This window comes from Mesoplodon densirostris, chromosome 19 (genome assembly GCF_025265405.1).
Source record: "Mesoplodon densirostris isolate mMesDen1 chromosome 19, mMesDen1 primary haplotype, whole genome shotgun sequence".
NCBI lineage: Eukaryota > Metazoa > Chordata > Mammalia > Artiodactyla > Ziphiidae > Mesoplodon > Mesoplodon densirostris.
The window spans coordinates 37,087,104-37,106,312 of NC_082679.1; the positions used below are offsets into that span (position 1 = coordinate 37,087,104).

General features: G+C 57.9%; 3 protein-coding genes across 3 annotated transcripts; all 3 read right to left on the minus strand.

The window, feature by feature from the left end:
- Positions 1-1,013: 1,013 nt before the first annotated feature.
- Positions 1,014-2,608, minus strand: LOC132480168 (metallothionein-1E-like). The gene is made up of 3 exons (XM_060084114.1): positions 2,452-2,608; positions 1,811-1,876; positions 1,014-1,105 (listed from the first exon to the last, which is right to left on the minus strand). Exons 1-3 carry the CDS (start codon positions 2,477-2,479, stop codon positions 1,014-1,016), a joined length of 186 nt encoding a protein of 61 aa, XP_059940097.1. The 5' UTR covers positions 2,480-2,608.
- Positions 2,609-6,369: 3,761 nt separating this feature from the next.
- LOC132480232 (metallothionein-1E) lies at positions 6,370-8,077 on the minus strand. Its single transcript, XM_060084246.1, has 3 exons — positions 7,943-8,077; positions 7,167-7,232; positions 6,370-6,461 (listed from the first exon to the last, which is right to left on the minus strand). The coding sequence occupies exons 1-3, from the start codon at positions 7,968-7,970 to the stop codon at positions 6,370-6,372; spliced, it is 186 nt and encodes a 61-aa protein (XP_059940229.1). The 5' UTR covers positions 7,971-8,077.
- An 8,336-nt stretch (positions 8,078-16,413) lies between these two features.
- On the minus strand, positions 16,414-18,121 carry LOC132480297 (metallothionein-1E). Its single transcript, XM_060084397.1, has 3 exons — positions 17,987-18,121; positions 17,211-17,276; positions 16,414-16,505 (listed from the first exon to the last, which is right to left on the minus strand). The coding sequence occupies exons 1-3, from the start codon at positions 18,012-18,014 to the stop codon at positions 16,414-16,416; spliced, it is 186 nt and encodes a 61-aa protein (XP_059940380.1). The 5' UTR covers positions 18,015-18,121.
- Positions 18,122-19,209: the final 1,088 nt, after the last annotated feature.

Here is a 19,209-nt window from a genome sequence, read left to right on the forward strand (position 1 = left end):
TTCAAATCACTATCGGGGTGTCAAGTAGCCACGGGCTGCATTTGAGGGAAGGGAAGATGTCAGCCTGATCTAGGGAGGAACTTGCGAAGACTCAGAGCCAAGGCCCTGCAGGGAGCTGTCACGGGTGGCGAGTGTCCTGTCAGTAGCCCTGGGCAAGCCAAGACTGATGTTCCCTGTGGGGAGGCAGGGGGCAGAGCTGCTCCAGGCGTGTGTGGTCCGCACAGTGGGGCGTCTGTGAAGCGTTCCCAGGACTCGGGCACACCTTCAATGTAAGTGCAGCATATGAAAGCGTCCAGCTTTCAGAATTGCTCCTCCACGTATGAAGGTGATTTGACGTGTTGAAGGGAAAAATGGGTGTCACATATCGTGTCCTTTTCTATTTTATCTCAGCGATTCTTTTTACTGACCAGGGTTAAAACGGTGGCAGAAAATACAAATAGGTCTTTCCAGGGTGTTTTAGACGCCAGTCGCGTGTAGAAGTCAAACAAGAGGGGTGTGGGATTCCATCCCCTCTGGGTACTTTTCCAGGCTCTCATCACCGAGGACTGAGTTTGGCAGGGGCCCCCAGAGAAGGAAAATGAGAAATGGACAACGTTCTCTGCAATCCATACTCGTAAGGGGAATAGAGGGAGTGTGTCCTCTGTGTGTCCAGTGCCCTATGTCATCTGGCGAGGCTTTCATTTGGAGCTGAGAAACTGAAGCTCAACTTAACCTAAGGGGCTAAGACGCTCCGTGTGCGTGTGTTTTGGGGGGTGGGGGGGTACTCTTTGGTCCAGAGCCGAGGTCTCTGCACGTCCCGTCCAGTTCCCCACGCCAGCCCTGATGGGCACGGCGTCTCTTTGTTCAAGACAGAAGAAGGAAGACAGAGCCAGAATAAAGTCAACAACTTTTATTACAACTCACGTATTTCATAGAAAAAGGAATGTAGCGTCAGGTCCGCTTGTATGAAAAACGGTAAAATGCAGGTTTGTCCTGGTTGCCCTGTTGACACCTGGGGCAGGCTCTCCGCGACATCAGGCACAGCAGCTGCACTTGTCCGAGGCCCCTTTGCAGACGCAGCCCTGGGCACACTTGGCGCAGCCCACGGGGCAGCAGGAGCAGCAGCCTGGGGAGGCAAGGGCAGCGTGCAGTCGGACCACGCGTTGTCCACAACCACCCTTCCCAACACCAGGCCTGGCCCCAGCCGCCCTCAGGCCCAGACCCTGAGTTTACGACGGTGTCCTCTGTCCTGAGAGAATTGCTCTCAGATACTAGGTTCAGGTTGCCTGCCCCATCTGTGCCCAGGACAGGGCACAGCGCCTTGGACAGACAGTGAGCAGGGCCTCTGGGGCAAGAGAAAGCCGGCCCCCAGCACCACCAGTGATGTGAGCCACGTCCTCAGGATCAAAGTGGAGACAAACCCCTCACAGAGTAGCTCCCGCTCGGGATAGGGAAGCTCTGGGTTGCTTCGACAGGAAGGGGCTGCACCAGGTCCGAGAAGCCACACACGGTCGCTCGCTCATGTCCCTACAGTGCTTCAGTCCCTGGGAGGATTCAGAAGCGTGCCTCAGGAGGCAGGAGGACTAGTTCTAGTGACAGGTCTGAGGTTGTTGGTTGGTGACCCGTCTGGGCCTCAGTCTCCCTGTTCTCTAGTGCGCGCCTGGGTCTCGGTCATGTCGAAGGTGATTCCAGCTCTGATTGGGAATCCCTTCCTGGTGAGGGGGGTGCCGGGAAGTTTGGTCCCTGTCCTGCTCCTGCCTGCTGAGCTCTGGGCTCCCTCCTCGCACTCAGCCCACACCCCGCATTGCCAGAGAAGGCCCCGCACACTCACTCTTCTTGCAGGAGGTGCATCTGCAGGCCTTGCAGGTGCAGGAGCCAGCGCAGCTGCAGGAGCCGCCTGCCAGGAAGGGAAAGGCCAGCAGTGAGCAGGGAGAGGGATGCAGGAGCTACAGCAGACGGTCAGCAATGCCTCCCTGAGCCCTCCTCCTCCGTCAGGACCCAGTCCTGGGAGCTCGTGTCCACTCAGGCGGATAGAGAAGCCCCAGCTCGTCTCTTCTGGTCCAAGGAGAGTAGGTCCCCTCCTGATGGGACTCCACAGGGAAGGTCCCAGGCTCCAGACCCAGCCCAGGCTGACTGGGGCTGGGGGCCAGGGCCCATGGCCTGAACCCCAAAGAGGCAGTGTCCCCTCCTCCCATCCAGTCCTGGCAGCTCCGAGGCCTCCTCCAAACACGGGGTCCCGGTCTAGCAATCCCCTGACCAGCTGGGTGACCTCAAGAAGGACAGCCTGGAGCCTCCGTGCCCTCAGTGTCAACAGAGAGGCAAAGGGAGACTGACATGCTCCCAGGGGCCTGGCTACCAAGAAAGCCCCGGACCCGTGACAGGAGTCCTCCTGAGCTCAAACTCAAAACCCTCCCTTGTCGTCCTGTGCCTGGGAAGGGGGCATCCTAAGGCTCAAAGCCAGGGCTCCCTTACCAGTGGGGCAGGAGCACTTGGGGTCCATCTGGAGGAGAAGTGAGGCCCGAGGTCCAAAGCAAGGGGCGAAGCGGCTGCACGGGTCCGGTGGGGGCCGTGTGGGAGCGAGGAGCCCGGGGGCTCAGTTATAGGCCGAGGAGGCGGCCCGGGCGCAGAGGCCCCGCCCCCGCCTTGCACGCGCCCCGCGGATCCGCGCCCGCGCCCGGGCCCGCGCCCGCGCCGTCCGCAGCGCCCTCAGCGCCCTGGGCCGGGCTGTGAGCAACAGGCGGGGCCGAGCGCACGATTCCACTTCGGGGCCGGCTGGAGCGGAGGAACCGGGTGCCGTGCGGTAAGCGGTGTCCCAGCCCCCTGGCCGCCCCTTCCCAGTGTGCCCGACGGGAGCAGCCACCCTGTTGGCGGGTTGCGCAGGACTCCAGCTCCCGCGTCCTCCGGTCTTCCCCGCCCCGGGCCCCGCGCCGCCGGCCTGCGGGTCGCCGTTTCCTGCAGCCTGAGAACAGCCCCCGCCTCCCGCTCGTGTCCCTGGCTTGGCTGGAGCCGGGGAGCGGTGTCAGAGACGGCAGGCGGCTGTGACCCTCAGCACCGTTTCGCCCAGCCCATGTGTCCTCAGGCGTTGCCAGCCCCGGTCCCCACCACGGTCCTTTGGAAGCATGTTTCCGGTACCGTCTCCTGGAACCGCAGCGCGGTGAACATTGCCTTCAGCCGCTAGTCCTCCTCACTTGTGTTTTCCTTTCCTGAAGGGATCATGGCTCATTTCCGCGGGGGCTTCTTTGCCTCAACTTTCCAGGGGGGCTCCTCACTGTAGCCAGTCCACCCCACGCCAGGGTGGAGGTTCCCTAATCATGGGATGCTCCCCAGGGATGGCGTCATTGTAAGTGATAGGCAGACCTGGCGTTAAATAACAAAGCGAGACAAGTGGATAGTTCCCTTTGAGTAGTCCCGACAGTTACTCACCGTGGAGTCCAGGCCAAGCCTTGTTCATCACTTTTGCTCTTTGAACTGTCACACCAACCGGGGAAGGGAGATCCTAGTCAGGAGCCCGTTTCCCAAAGGCCAAACTACCTACAGTACAAGGAGGCTCCGGAGGCAGGCACACGGTGCTGGGGAGTGGTGCCCTGCTTCTGTGCTTTTGTCGCTTCGCAGCTGAGAGAGGGAGTCGGTGAGAAAGCTCCCCTTTGGCCCAGAGCTGTGTCCTCAGCCCGTCTCTACCATGTCCAGCTCAATCCTGGGGGCGACCAGAGTGACAGAATAGGAATGGATTTATGACTTTGTGGCTACCTTCTGACTCTCTCCTTCAGTAGTGTTCAAGAGGTTTCTTTTGGTATAACATATTTCGGAAAATCGCTGAAAAGAAAATGGTCAGGAAATCCGGATGCAGGCGACAGCAGAAATGGCAGGATCCTTCTGTATGTGTCAGGAGGACGGCGACTGTGTGACTCACGGCTTTCTACTTGTAGTGTCAACGGCTCTTGGCGGGAAGGCCGGATAACCCTCTCAGGGGAACTGGTCCCAGGCTCACAGGGTTGATGAGGACGGCCCAGAGCACAGAGCTAAACACACCATCCTTGCTTGCGTGTCTGGAAGGAGGACAATGTCTCCTAGGCTAATGATAACACATAAATAAAGAGATAAATAAGTGAATCGGTGATCCGATGGATTTACTCACTGAGTGCCCAGTAGGTTCTGACCTTCTTTGCGTGTATTCAATTCTGTAATCCCGAGAGCCAGACACTATTATTTTGCCCTTTAGAGCAGAGGAGACTGAGCCAGAGAGAGGTTATGTCACAGGGCTATATGTGACACAGGTGGGACTGGCCCTCCTGCAGGCTGACTGCAGCCCCCCGCCCAACCGGACACCATGTCATCCCATGAAAGGTGAGAACACGGAACACCTGGCACAGCGGTGGCAGTGGGAAGGCCCTGAGCTGGCAGGCAGAGCCCTCTGCACAGCTCTGTGACCTCTCTGGGCTTCAGCCTCCCACCTCTGCAGCCAGGAGCACAGCTGGACTGTCTCCGAAGACCCTTGCAGCCCTGAAAAAGGAGAGGCCGGATTCCGCCTCCAGTGATGTCATGACCGGCACCCTGTGGCCGGGAGGTGGGACAGCTGTGGTGTAGGCGCCGTCCTCTGAGTACAGGCTGTGTGCCCTTGGGTAAGTTGCTTAACCTCTCTGCAATTGGCACCCTCACTCCAGACCTTGCAGGTTCACTGAGCCTGTGCAAATGCTGTGGCGGTGCCTCGTTCCATGGGGCTTGTTGGAGAACCTCCCCACGCCCTCTGGCACCGGATAAGCAAGGTTCCTATCCATCTGTGCCCTCACCATGAGCTTGCTTGCAAACCAGGGAGCCTTTCTCCAGGAGCTTGTTGGGAGCTCAAGGATTCTCTGTGCACAAATGTCAGTGTGGAGAGAGCGATCATAAAGGACACCGTTCGGGAAGCCCGAGCTAGGAGCCGGGCCACTATCTGGCTTATTCCCCCTCATTGAAATTAATCTTTTTTATCGAAAGGAGGAAATGAAATCTCCGAGAGTATCAGTGACTTGCCAGGTCAGGAAGTGGCATGCTGGCTGTGAACCCGAGTGCCTGACACCAACACCCACGCACGCAGAACGGGCCGGCTCCTGAAATGCCCCCCTTCACACAGGGCACCTGTGGGCAATCTTGCTCCTGACTTCTGAGCCACGTGTCTCCTCTTTCTCTCCGAGTGCCCATCAACTAGGCGTTCCCTCCCCAGACCGCCAGGGGGCGCAACACCTGAAATATATTACCTGTTCCCTCAGCACACACTTCTTGCTAATAAACAGCACCAGGCCCTCCGCACTGCAGCACCACCATCACTCTGCAGAGGAACACGTGAAGTCCTTCTTCTGAAAGCAAGTCTCAGGGAAACAGCTGGGAAATTCCCACCAAATTCAAATCACTATCGGGGTGTCAAGTAGCCACGGGCTGCATTTGAGGGAAGGGAAGATGTCAGCCTGATCTAGGGAGGAACTTGCGAAGACTCAGAGCCAAGGCCCTGCAGGGAGCTGTCACGGGTGGCGAGTGTCCTGTCAGTAGCCCTGGGCAAGCCAAGACTGATGTTCCCTGTGGGGAGGCAGGGGGCAGAGCTGCTCCAGGCGTGTGTGGTCCGCACAGTGGGGCGTCTGTGAAGCGTTCCCAGGACTCGGGCACACCTTCAATGTAAGTGCAGCATATGAAAGCGTCCAGCTTTCAGAATTGCTCCTCCACGTATGAAGGTGATTTGACGTGTTGAAGGGGAAAATGGGTGTCACATATCGTGTCCTTTTCTATTTTATCTCAGCGATTCTTTTTACTGACCAGGGTTAAAACGGTGGCAGAAAATACAAATAGGTCTTTCCAGGGTGTTTTAGACGCCAGTCGCGTGTAGAAGTCAAACAAGAGGGGTGTGGGATTCCATCCCCTCTGGGTACTTTTCCAGGCTCTCATCACCGAGGACTGAGTTTGGCAGGGGCCCCCAGAGAAGGAAAATGAGAAATGGACAACGTTCTCTGCAATCCATACTCGTAAGGGGAATAGAGGGAGTGTGTCCTCTGTGTGTCCAGTGCCCTATGTCATCTGGCGAGGCTTTCATTTGGAGCTGAGAAACTGAAGCTCAACTTAACCTAAGGGGCTAAGACGCTCCGTGTGCGTGTGTTTTGGGGGGTGGGGGGGTACTCTTTGGTCCAGAGCCGAGGTCTCTGCACGTCCAGTCCAGTTCCCCACGCCAGCCCTGATGGGCACGGCGTCTCTTTGTTCAAGACAGAAGAAGGAAGACAGAGCCAGAATAAAGTCAACAACTTTTATTACAACTCACGTATTTCATAGAAAAAGGAATGTAGCGTCAGGTCCGCTTGTATGAAAAACGGTAAAATGCAGGTTTGTCCTGGTTGCCCTGTTGACACCTGGGGCAGGCTCTCCGCGACATCAGGCACAGCAGCTGCACTTGTCCGAGGCCCCTTTGCAGACGCAGCCCTGGGCACACTTGGCGCAGCCCACGGGGCAGCAGGAGCAGCAGCCTGGGGAGGCAAGGGCAGCGTGCAGTCGGACCACGCGTTGTCCGCACCCACCCTTCCCAACAGCAGGCCTGGCCCAGCCGCCCTCAGGCCCAGACCCTGAGTTTACGACGGTGTCCTCTGTCCTGAGAGAATTGCTCTCGGGCACTAGGTTCAGGTTGCCTGCCCCATCTGTGCCCAGGACAGGGCACAGCGCCTTGGAGAGACACTGAGCAGGGCCTCTGGAGACAAGACAAAGCCAGCCCCCAGCACCACCAGTGATGTGAGCCAAGTCCTCAGGATCAAAGTGGAGGCAAACCCCTCACAGAGCAGCTCCCGCTCGGGGTAGGGAGGCTCTGGGCTGCTTCGACAGGAAGGGGCTGCACCAGGTCCGAGAAGCCACACAGGGTCACTCGTTCATGTCCCTACTGTGCTTCAGTCCCTGGGAGGATTCAGAAGCGTGCCTCAGGAGGCAGGAGGACTAGTTCTAGTGACAGGTCTGAGGTCGTTGGTCGGTGACCCGTCTGGGCCTCAGTCTCCCTGTTCTCTAGTGCGCGCCTGGGTCTCGGTCATGTCGAAGGTGATTCCAGCTCTGATTGGGAATCCCTTCCTGGTGAGGGGGGTGCCGGGAAGTTTGGTCCCTGTCCTGCTCCTTCCTGCTGAGCTCTGGGCTCCCTCCTCGCACTCAGCCCACACCCCGCATTGCCAGAGAAGGCCCCGCACACTCACTCTTCTTGCAGGAGGTGCATCTGCAGGCCTTGCAGGTGCAGGAGCCAGCGCAGCTGCAGGAGCCGCCTGCCAGGAAGGGAAAGGCCAGCAGTGAGCAGGGAGAGGGATGCAGGAGCTACAGCAGACGGTCAGCAATGCCTCCCTGAGCCCTCCTCCTCCGTCAGGACGCAGCCCTGGGAGCTCGTGTCCACTCAGGCAGATAGAGAAGCCCCAGCTCGTCTCTTCTGGTCCAAGGAGAGTAGGTCCCCTCCTGATGGGACTCCACAGGGAAGGTCCCAGGCTCCAGACCCAGCCCAGGCTGACTGGGGCTGGGGGCCAGGGCCCATGGCCTGAACCCCAAAGAGGCAGTGTCCCCTCCTCCCATCCAGTCCTGGCAGGTCCGAGGCCTCCTCCAAACCCTGGGTCTAGCAATTCCGTGACCTGCTGGGTGACCTCAACAAAGGCAGTCTTGAGCCTCTGTACTCCCCATTCAAAAATAGAGGCTGGAAATCTCTGGCGATCTAGTGGTTAGGGGACAGCGCTCTCACTTCCTAGTGTCTGGGTTCCGTCCCTGGTCAGGGAACTAAGCTCCCACAAGCTGAGTGGTACAGCCAAAAAACAAAACAAAAAGTAGATTAAGAAAATGCTGTCGCTGCCCCGGCTGGGAAGAAAGCACTGGGTGAACCGCGGCCGTCCACTTGGGCTCGAATGGAAACTTCTTCCTCATCTAACCCCAGGGACACTGTGTCCTGGGCTGAGAAGCGGGCATGCAAGGCCCAGAGCCAGGGGTTCCTTACCAGTGGGGCAGGAGCAGTTGGGGTCCATTTGGAGCCAAGGCGAGGCCGGGGGTCGAAAGCAAGCGGCCAAGAGGCCCGTGAGCTGGTGGGAGGCGTGTGGAGCCTAGGAGCCTGCTTGCAGTGTTTGTACCCAGAGGAGGCGGCCCGGGCGCAGAGGTCCCACCCCCTCCTTGCACCCGCCCCGCGGATCTGCGCCCGCCCCGCCCGCAGCGCCCGGGGCCCGGCTGTGAGCAACCCTTGGGGCCGAGACAGGATTCTCCCAGAGTACGTGGGTCCGCTCTGCGCACGGAGAGCCGTCTTTGGTGCCTGCTCGCCGGTAGGGACTGTTTGCCGGGAGGTGCGCGGTGTCCTAGCCTCCCTGTCCGCCCCTCCCGATTTTCCCGAGGGCGGCAGCCACCTTGTTCCGGGATTTTCCAGCAACCCAGCCTCTGTATCCTCGCTGTCTTCCCCACCACCGGCCCCCGCGCTGTTGTCTTCAGGTTCCCCCTTTCCGGAGCCCGTGTGCAACCCTAGTCTCGCGCTCCCGTCCCAGGCATGGCTGGATCCTGGGAGTTGTGTGCAGAGGGCGGCGGTGGATGTGACCTTCACCACCAATCCTCCGACTCCCTCTTCCCCCACCATTTCCTGTCCTGGTCCCCACGATGGTCCTTAGGCAGCGCTTCTCTAACGTTTCTCCGTAAGAGCACCGCGACCAACTCAGGCCTCTGCCTCCCATCCTTCCTTCTTTTCTGCACTACTGAATGGATGGGTGGGCACACTTGTCCCTGTGCTCCTGGCCTAAACTTGGCAGGGGATTTCCTGATCCTAGCCAGTCCCCCCTGCACCAGGATGGAGGTTCCCAAAGGATGAGATCCCACCCCGTGGAAGGGATCATTGTAAGTGATGGGCAGACCTGGCATTAAAGAGCACAGCATGAAGAGTGGTTATTTCCCTTTGAGTATTCAGCAGTGGGAAGGGCACTGAGCAGGCAGTCACATCCCTCTGCATAGCTCTGTGACCTCTCTGGACTTTAGTCTCCCATCTCTGCAGCCAGAAGCACAACTAGACTGTCTGAAAGGACACTTCCAGCTCTGAATAATGATAGGCAGGACTCAGCCTTCAGTGACCTCCTAATCGGCGACCTTTGGCAAGGAGGTGAGACAGCCTTGCTATAGCTTCAGACCTCTGAATATGGTCTGTGTGCCCTTAGGCAGGTTGCTGAAACTCTGGGTAGCTGGCGCAATCCTTCCAGCCCCTGCAGGTTCACTGTGTTACTGGTTCAATATAGATCAAGTGATAGGGAGGGTGGGCATTGATTTTGTGTTCCTCCAAATGGTGTGGCAGCATCTTATTCTAGGGGGGCTATTGCAGGGCATGCGCACTCCCCCTGCCAGTGAATCAGTAAACTTGCAATCAAACCTTAACCTCCTGCCTAGAGTCATACTTGCAACACCATGAGCCTTTCCCCAAGAGCTTGTTGGAATTCATCAAAATTGTGTCCCAGGAAAGTCACTGTGAACAGAAGCAGCCTAATAGACACTGTTTATAAAGCCCTAGTGAGGAGCTAGGCCACTCTCAATACCACACAGGGATATCATCTCCTTTTTATAGGACATGGAGACTTAGAGAGGTCGAGCGACTCATTTAGGATACGCGGGTGGTAAGTGCCACTGTGGTCTGTGAACCAAGACTGCCTGACACCAGCACCCGTGCACCCAGCACAGGCTGGCTCCTGAAATCCCCTCTTCACACAGGACACCTGTGGGTGAGTGCGGTCCTGACTCTTGGGCCACGTGACTCGTCTTTCTCTTTGACTTTCCATCAAATAGCAAATCCCTCCAGAAGTTGTCAGGAGGACCAGCTCTCGCCATTATTTACAGGTCACTCAGCGCCTCACTCCTTCCTAATAAATACCACCACCACGTTGTAAATGCAGAATCTGACACTACCCTGCACAGGCAGACATGAAGTCCTTCATGTGGAACCAGTTTCCAGGTACTCGGCCTCTTGTTGGGAAATAGCTGGGCATTACCTACAAATTCCTAGTCACTTTGCTGGTTTCCAGTAGCCAAGGGCTGGATTTTGAAGGCAGCGTTCAGCCTGACCTAAAGGAACTTCCAAAGATTCAGAGCCAACTCACCGCAGGGAGCTCTCAGGGGTAGCAGGTGTCCTCTCACTGGCACTGGGCCAGCCGAGACGGATGTTCCCTGTGGGGATGGTGGGAAGAGCTACTTCAGGTGTGGGTGATCCACACAGTGGGGCGTTTGAAAGTGTTTTCCGTGTTCAACATACTCCTTTGATGAACTCATGGTTTTTTTTTTAATGATTGAAGTATGGCTGATTTACAATATTGTGTTAGTTTCAGGTGAACAAACATGTTTTTACTTTTTAATTTTTTCCTGTATTACTCTGATCCTCATACATTTATTCAAATTTATTGAATCAAAAGTTGGGTTTTGTATTTTGTGTCCTTTGAAATTTTTCTTAGTAGTTCACTTAATTTTATTTTACCAAAGTTTAGGTTTGTGAAGTTAGAAAATAAAAACCACAGCTAGAAAATTCACACATCTTTCAGTGCAGGGAGTTTGAGACTTCCAGGTAGGGATTCAGGTAACTGGAGGTGTGATTCCAACTTCTTTAGAGTCTATGAAGCCTAAGATCTATGAGGAAGATCTATGAGTGAAGTTAGCCAGGGAAATCAGAGGATGGGAAATGAGGCATTGAGAAGTCACCAACCCTTGCCATGCCACGAACCCTTGCCATGAGAATGGAGGGGACCTTGTATCTGCTCAACACCCTTAGAGCATCTGGTCTAATGCTCTTCCATTTTACGGAAGATGAACCCAGTGAGGGAGTGTGGCTTGTCTTAGGCACTCAGTTTGTTAGGGACTCACATTTTGTTCCAGTACCCAAGTCTCTGCACTTCTCATCCAGTCTCCTACACCAGCCCTGGATGGCACAAAAGCCCTTATTCCCAATGCACAGAAAAAAGAGCCGAGTCGGAAGAGTGTCAACAACTTTTATTACAACTCACATATTTCAAAGGAAAGGGAATGTAGCAATCAAGTCAGAGTTGTAGGAAAACACAGGTCGGCCCGTGGTCCTCCATTGACACCTGGGGCAGGCTCTCCGCGACATCAGGCACAGCAGCTGCACTTGTCCGAGGCCCCTTTGCAGACGCAGCCCTGGGCACACTTGGCGCAGCCCACGGGGCAGCAGGAGCAGCAGCCTGGGGAGGCAAGGGCAGCGTGCAGTCGGACCACGCGTTGTCCACAACCACCCTTCCCAACACCAGGCCTGGCCCCAGCCGCCCTCAGGCCCAGACCCTGAGTTTACGACGGTGTCCTCTGTCCTGAGAGAATTGCTCTCAGACACTAGGTTCAGGTTGCCTGCCCCATCTGTGCCCAGGACAGGGCACAGCGCCTTGGACAGACAGTGAGCAGGGCCTCTGGGGCAAGAGAAAGCCGGCCCCCAGCACCACCAGTGATGTGAGCCACGTCCTCAGGATCAAAGTGGAGGCAAACCCCTCACAGAGTAGCTCCCGCTCGGGATAGGGAAGCTCTGGGTTGCTTCGACAGGAAGGGGCTGCACCAGGTCCGAGAAGCCACACACGGTCGCTCGCTCATGTCCCTACAGTGCTTCAGTCCCTGGGAGGATTCAGAAGCGTGACTCAGGAGGCAGGAGGACTAGTTCTAGTGACAGGTCTGAGGTTGTTGGTTGGTGACCCGTCTGGGCCTCAGTCTCCCTGTTCTCTAGTGCGCGCCTGGGTCTCGGTCATGTCGAAGGTGATTCCAGCTCTGATTGGGAATCCCTTCCTGGTGAGGGGGGTGCCGGGAAGTTTGGTCACTGTCCTGCTCCTGCCTGCTGAGCTCTGGGCTCCCTCCTCGCACTCAGCCCACACCCCGCATTGCCAGAGAAGGCCCCGCACACTCACTCTTCTTGCAGGAGGTGCATCTGCAGGCCTTGCAGGTGCAGGAGCCAGCGCAGCTGCAGGAGCCGCCTGCCAGGAAGGGAAAGGCCAGCAGTGAGCAGGGAGAGGGATGCAGGAGCTACAGCAGACGGTCAGCAATGCCTCCCTGAACCCTCCTCCTCCGTCAGGACGCAGCCCTGGGAGCTCGTGTCCACTCAGGCGGATAGAGAAGCCCCAGCTCGTCTCTTCTGGTCCAAGGAGAGTAGGTCCCCTCCTGATGGGACTCCACAGGGAAGGTCCCAGGCTCCAGACCCAGCCCAGGCTGACTGGGGCTGGGGGCCAGGGCCCATGGCCTGAACCCCAAAGAGGCAGTGTCCCCTCCTCCCATCCAGTCCTGGCAGCTCCGAGGCCTCCTCCAAACACGGGGTCCCGGTCTAGCAATCCCCTGACCAGCTGGGTGACCTCAAGAAGGACAGCCTGGAGCCTCCGTGCCCTCAGTGTCAACAGAGAGGCAAAGGGAGACTGACATGCTCCCAGGGGCCTGGCTACCAAGAAAGCCCCGGACCCGTGACAGGAGTCCTCCTGAGCTCAAACTCAAAACCCTCCCTTGTCGTCCTGTGCCTGGGAAGGGGGCATCCTAAGGCTCAAAGCCAGGGCTCCCTTACCAGTGGGGCAGGAGCACTTGGGGTCCATCTGGAGGAGAAGTGAGGCCCGAGGTCCAAAGCAAGGGGCGAAGCGGCTGCACGGGTCCGGTGGGGGCCGTGTGGGAGCGAGGAGCCCGGGGGCTCAGTTATAGGCCGAGGAGGCGGCCCGGGCGCAGAGGCCCCGCCCCCGCCTTGCACGCGCCCCGCGGATCCGCGCCCGCGCCCGGGCCCGCGCCCGCGCCGTCCGCAGCGCCCTCAGCGCCCTGGGCCGGGCTGTGAGCAACAGGCGGGGCCGAGCGCACGATTCCACTTCGGGGCCGGCTGGAGCGGAGGAACCGGGTGCCGTGCGGTAAGCGGTGTCCCAGCCCCCTGGCCGCCCCTTCCCAATGTGCCCGACGGGAGCAGCCACCCTGTTGGCGGGTTGCGCAGGACTCCAGCTCCCGCGTCCTTCGGTCTTCCCCGCCCCGGGCCCCGCGCCGCCGGCCTGCGGGTCGCCGTTTCCTGCAGCCTGAGAACAGCCCCCGCCTCCCGCTCGTGTCCCTGGCTTGGCTGGAGCCGGGGAGCGGTGTCAGAGACGGCAGGCGGCTGTGACCCTCAGCACCGTTTCGCCCAGCCCATGTGTCCCCAGGCGTTGCCAGCCCCGGTCCCCACCACGGTCCTTTGGAAGCATGTTTCCGGTACCGTCTCCTGGAACTGCAGCGCGGTGAACATTGCCTTCAGCCGCTAGTCCTCCTCACTTGTGTTTTCCTTTCCTGAAGGGATCATGGCTCATTTCCGCGGGGGCTTCTTTGCCTCAACTTTCCAGGGGGGCTCCTCACTGTAGCCAGTCCACCCCACGCCAGGGTGGAGGTTCCCCAATCATGGGATGCTCCCCAGGGATGGCGTCATTGTAAGTGATAGGCAGACCTGGCGTTAAATAACAAAGCGAGACAAGTGGATAGTTCCCTTTGAGTAGTCCCGACAGTTACTCACCGTGGAGTCCAGGCCAAGCCTTGTTCATCACTTTTGCTCTTTGAACTGTCACACCAACCGGGAAGGGAGATCCTAGTCAGGAGCCCGTTTCCCAAAGGCCAAACTACCTACAGTACAAGGAGGCTCCGGAGGCAGGCACACGGTGCTGGGGAGTGGTGCCCTGCTTCTGTGCTTTGGTCGCTTCGCAGCTGAGAGAGGGAGTCGGTGAGAAAGCTCCCCTTTGGCCCAGAGCTGTGTCCTCAGCCCGTCTCTACCATGTCCAGCTCAATCCTGGGGGCGACCAGAGTGACAGAATAGGAATGGATTTATGACTTTGTGGCTACCTTCTGACTCTCTCCTTCAGTAGTGTTCAAGAGGTTTCTTTTGGTATAACGTATTTCGGAAAATCGCTGAAAAGAAAATGGTCAGGAAATCCGGATGCAGGTGACAGCAGAAATGGCAGGATCCTTCTGTATGTGTCAGGAGGACGGCGACTGTGTGACTCACGGCTTTCTACTTGTAGTGTCAACGGCTCTTGGCGGGAAGGCCGGATAACCCTCTCAGGGGAACTGGTCCCAGGCTCACAGGGTTGATGAGGACGGCCCAGAGCACAGAGCTAAACACACCATCCTTGCTTGCGTGTCTGGAAGGAGGACAATGTCTCCTAGGCTAATGATAACACATAAATAAAGAGATAAATAAGTGAATCGGTGATCCGATGGATTTACTCACTGAGTGCCCAGTAGGTTCTGACCTTCTTTGCGTGTATTCAATTCTGTAATCCCGAGAGCCAGACACTATTATTTTGCCCTTTAGAGCAGAGGAGACTGAGCCAGAGAGAGGTTATGTCACAGTGCTGTATGTGACACAGGTGGGACTGGCCCTCCTGCAGGCTGACTGCAGCCCCCCGCCCAACCGGACACCATGTCATCCCATGAAAGGTGAGAACACGGAACACCTGGCACAGCGGCGGCAGTGGGAAGGCCCTGAGCTGGCAGGCAGAGCCCTCTGCACAGCTCTGTGACCTCTCTGGGCTTCAGCCTCCCACCTCTGCAGCCAGGAGCGCAGCTGGACCGTCTCCGAAGACCCTTGCAGCCCTGAAAAAGGAGAGGCCGGATTCCGCCTCCAGTGATGTCATGACCGGCACCCTGTGGCCGGGAGGTGGGACAGCTGTAGTGTAGGCGCCGTCCTCTGAGTACAGGCTGTGTGCCCTTGGGTAAGTTGCTTAACCTCTCTGCAATTGGCACCCTCACTCCAGACCTTGCAGGTTCACTGAGCCTGTGCAAATGCTGTGGCGGTGCCTCGTTCCATGGGGCTTGTTGGAGAACCTCCCCACGCCCTCTGGCACCGGATAAGCAAGGTTCCTATCCATCTGTGCCCTCACCATGAGCTTGCTTGCAAACCAGGGAGCCTTTCTCCAGGAGCTTGTTGGGAGCTCAAGGATTCTCTGTGCACAAATGTCAGTGTGGAGAGAGCGATCATAAAGGACACCGTTCGGGAAGCCCGAGCTAGGAGCGGGGCCACTATCTGGCTTATTCCCCCTCATTGAAATTAATCTTTTTTATCGAAAGGAGGAAATGAAATCTCCGAGAGTATCAGTGACTTGCCAGGTCAGGAAGTGGCGTGCTGGCTGTGAACCCGAGTGCCTGACACCGACACCCACGCACGCAGAACGGGCCGGCTCCTGAAATGCCCCCCTTCACACAGGGCACCTGTGGGCAATCTTGCTCCTGACTTCTGAGCCACGTGTCTCCTCTTTCTCTCCGAGTGCCCATCAACTAGGCGTTCCCTCCCCAGACCGCCAGGGGGCGCAACACCTGAAATATATTACCTGTTCCCTCAGCACACACTTCTTGCTAATAAACAGCACCAGGCCCTCCGCACTGCAGCACCACCATCACTCTGCAGAGGAACACGTGAAGTCCTTCTTCTGAAAGCAAGTCTCAGGGAAACAGCTGGGAAATTCCCACCAAATTCAAATCACTATCGGGGTGTCAAGTAGCCACGGGCTGCATTTGAGGGAAGGGAAGATGTCAGCCTGATCTAGGGAGGAACTTGCGAAGACTCAGAGCCAAGGCCCTGCAGGGAGCTGTCACGGGTGGCGAGTGTCCTGTCAGTAGCCCTGGGCAAGCCAAGACTGATGTTCCCTGTGGGGAGGCAGGGGGCAGAGCTGCTCCAGGCGTGTGTGGTCCGCACAGTGGGGCGTCTGTGAAGCGTTCCCAGGACTCGGGCACACCTTCAATGTAAGTGCAGCATATGAAAGCATCCAGCTTTCAGAATTGCTCCTCCACGTATGAAGGTGATTTGACGTGTTGAAGGGAAAAATGGGTGTCACATATCGTGTCCTTTTCTATTTTATCTCAGCGATTCTTTTTACTGACCAGGGTTAAAACGGTGGCAGAAAATACAAATAGGTCTTTCCAGGGTGTTTTAGACGCCAGTCGCGTGTAGAAGTCAAACAAGAGGGGTGTGGGATTCCATCCCCTCTGGGTACTTTTCCAGGCTCTCATCACCGAGGACTGAGTTTGGCAGGGGCCCCCAGAGAAGGAAAATGAGAAATGGACAACGTTCTCTGCAATCCATACTCGTAAGGGGAATAGAGGGAGTGTGTCCTCTGTGTGTCCAGTGCCCTATGTCATCTGGCGAGGCTTTCATTTGGAGCTGAGAAACTGAAGCTCAACTTAACCTAAGGGGCTAAGACGCTCCGTGTGCGTGTGTTTTGGGGGGTGGGGGGGTACTCTTTGGTCCAGAGCCGAGGTCTCTGCACGTCCCGTCCAGTTCCCCACGCCAGCCCTGATGGGCACGGCGTCTCTTTGTTCAAGACAGAAGAAGGAAGACAGAGCCAGAATAAAGTCAACAACTTTTATTACAACTCACGTATTTCATAGAAAAAGGAATGTAGCGTCAGGTCCGCTTGTATGAAAAACGGTAAAATGCAGGTTTGTCCTGGTTGCCCTGTTGACACCTGGGGCAGGCTCTCCGCGACATCAGGCACAGCAGCTGCACTTGTCCGAGGCCCCTTTGCAGACGCAGCCCTGGGCACACTTGGCGCAGCCCACGGGGCAGCAGGAGCAGCAGCCTGGGGAGGCAAGGGCAGCGTGCAGTCGGACCACGCGTTGTCCGCACCCACCCTTCCCAACAGCAGGCCTGGCCCAGCCGCCCTCAGGCCCAGACCCTGAGTTTACGACGGTGTCCTCTGTCCTGAGAGAATTGCTCTCGGGCACTAGGTTCAGGTTGCCTGCCCCATCTGTGCCCAGGACAGGGCACAGCGCCTTGGAGAGACACTGAGCAGGGCCTCTGGAGACAAGACAAAGCCAGCCCCCAGCACCACCAGTGATGTGAGCCAAGTCCTCAGGATCAAAGTGGAGGCAAACCCCTCACAGAGCAGCTCCCGCTCGGGGTAGGGAGGCTCTGGGCTGCTTCGACAGGAAGGGGCTGCACCAGGTCCGAGAAGCCACACAGGGTCACTCGTTCATGTCCCTACTGTGCTTCAGTCCCTGGGAGGATTCAGAAGCGTGCCTCAGGAGGCAGGAGGACTAGTTCTAGTGACAGGTCTGAGGTCGTTGGTCGGTGACCCGTCTGGGCCTCAGTCTCCCTGTTCTCTAGTGCGCGCCTGGGTCTCGGTCATGTCGAAGGTGATTCCAGCTCTGATTGGGAATCCCTTCCTGGTGAGGGGGGTGCCGGGAAGTTTGGTCCCTGTCCTGCTCCTGCCTGCTGAGCTCTGGGCTCCCTCCTCGCACTCAGCCCACACCCCGCATTGCCAGAGAAGGCCCCGCACACTCACTCTTCTTGCAGGAGGTGCATCTGCAGGCCTTGCAGGTGCAGGAGCCAGCGCAGCTGCAGGAGCCGCCTGCCAGGAAGGGAAAGGCCAGCAGTGAGCAGGGAGAGGGATGCAGGAGCTACAGCAGACGGTCAGCAATGCCTCCCTGAGCCCTCCTCCTCCGTCAGGACGCAGCCCTGGGAGCTCGTGTCCACTCAGGCAGATAGAGAAGCCCCAGCTCGTCTCTTCTGGTCCAAGGAGAGTAGGTCCCCTCCTGATGGGACTCCACAGGGAAGGTCCCAGGCTCCAGACCCAGCCCAGGCTGACTGGGGCTGGGGGCCAGGGCCCATGGCCTGAACCCCAAAGAGGCAGTGTCCCCTCCTCCCATCCAGTCCTGGCAGGTCCGAGGCCTCCTCCAAACCCTGGGTCTAGCAATTCCGTGACCTGCTGGGTGACCTCAACAAAGGCAGTCTTGAGCCTCTGTACTCCCCATTCAAAAATAGAGGCTGGAAATCTCTGGCGATCTAGTGGTTAGGGGACAGCGCTCTCACTTCCTAGTGTCTGGGTTCCGTCCCTGGTCAGGGAACTAAGCTCCCACAAGCTGAGTGGTACAGCCAAAAAACAAAACAAAAAGTAGATTAAGAAAATGCTGTCGCTGCCCCGGCTGGGAAGAAAGCACTGGGTGAACCGCGGCCGTCCACTTGGGCTCGAATGGAAACTTCTTCCTCATCTAACCCCAGGGACACTGTGTCCTGGGCTGAGAAGCGGGCATCCAAGGCCCAGAGCCAGGGGTTCCTTACCAGTGGGGCAGGAGCAGTTGGGGTCCATTTGGAGCCAAGGCGAGGCCGGGGGTCGAAAGCAAGCGGCCAAGAGGCCCGTGAGCTGGTGGGAGGCGTGTGGAGCCTAGGAGCCTGCTTGCAGTGTTTGTACCCAGAGGAGGCGGCCCGGGCGCAGAGGTCCCACCCCCTCCTTGCACCCGCCCCGCGGATCTGCGCCCGCCCCGCCCGCAGCGCCCGGGGCCCGGCTGTGAGCAACCCTTGGGGCCGAGACAGGATTCTCCCAGGGTACGTGGGTCCGCTCTGCGCACGGAGAGCCGTCTTTGGTGCCTGCTCGCCGGTAGGGACTGTTTGCCGGGAGGTGCGCGGTGTCCTAGCCTCCCTGTCCGCCCCTCCCGATTTTCCCGAGGGCGGCAGCCACCTTGTTCCGGGATTTTCCAGCAACCCAGCCTCTGTATCCTCGCTGTCTTCCCCACCACCGGCCCCCGCGCTGTTGTCTTCAGGTTCCCCCTTTCCGGAGCCCGTGTGCAACCCTAGTCTCGCGCTCCCGTCCCAGGCATGGCTGGATCCTGGGAGTTGTGTGCAGAGGGCGGCGGTGGATGTGACCTTCACCACCAATCCTCCGACTCCCTCTTCCCCCACCATTTCCTGTCCTGGTCCCCACGATGGTCCTTAGGCAGCGCTTCTCTAACGTTTCTCCGTAAGAGCACCGCGACCAACTCAGGCCTCTGCCTCCCATCCTTCCTTCTTTTCTGCACTACTGAATGGATGGGTGGGCACACTTGTCCCTGTGCTCCTGGCCTAAACTTGGCAGGGGATTTCCTGATCCTAGCCAGTCCCCCCTGCACCAGGATGGAGGTTCCCAAAGGATGAGATCCCACCCCGTGGAAGGGATCATTGTAAGTGATGGGCAGACCTGGCATTAAAGAGCACAGCATGAAGAGTGGTTATTTCCCTTTCAGTATTCGGCAGTGGGAAGGGCACTGAGCAGGCAGTCACATCCCTCTGCATAGCTCTGTGACCTCTCTGGACTTTAGTCTCCCATCTCTGCAGCCAGAAGCACAACTAGACTGTCTGAAAGGACACTTCCAGCTCTGAATAATGATAGGCAGGACTCAGCCTTCAGTGACCTCCTAATCGGCGACCTTTGGCAAGGAGGTGAGACAGCCTTGCTATAGCTTCAGACCTCTGAATATGGTCTGTGTGCCCTTAGGCAGGTTGCTGAAACTCTGGGTAGCTGGCGCAAT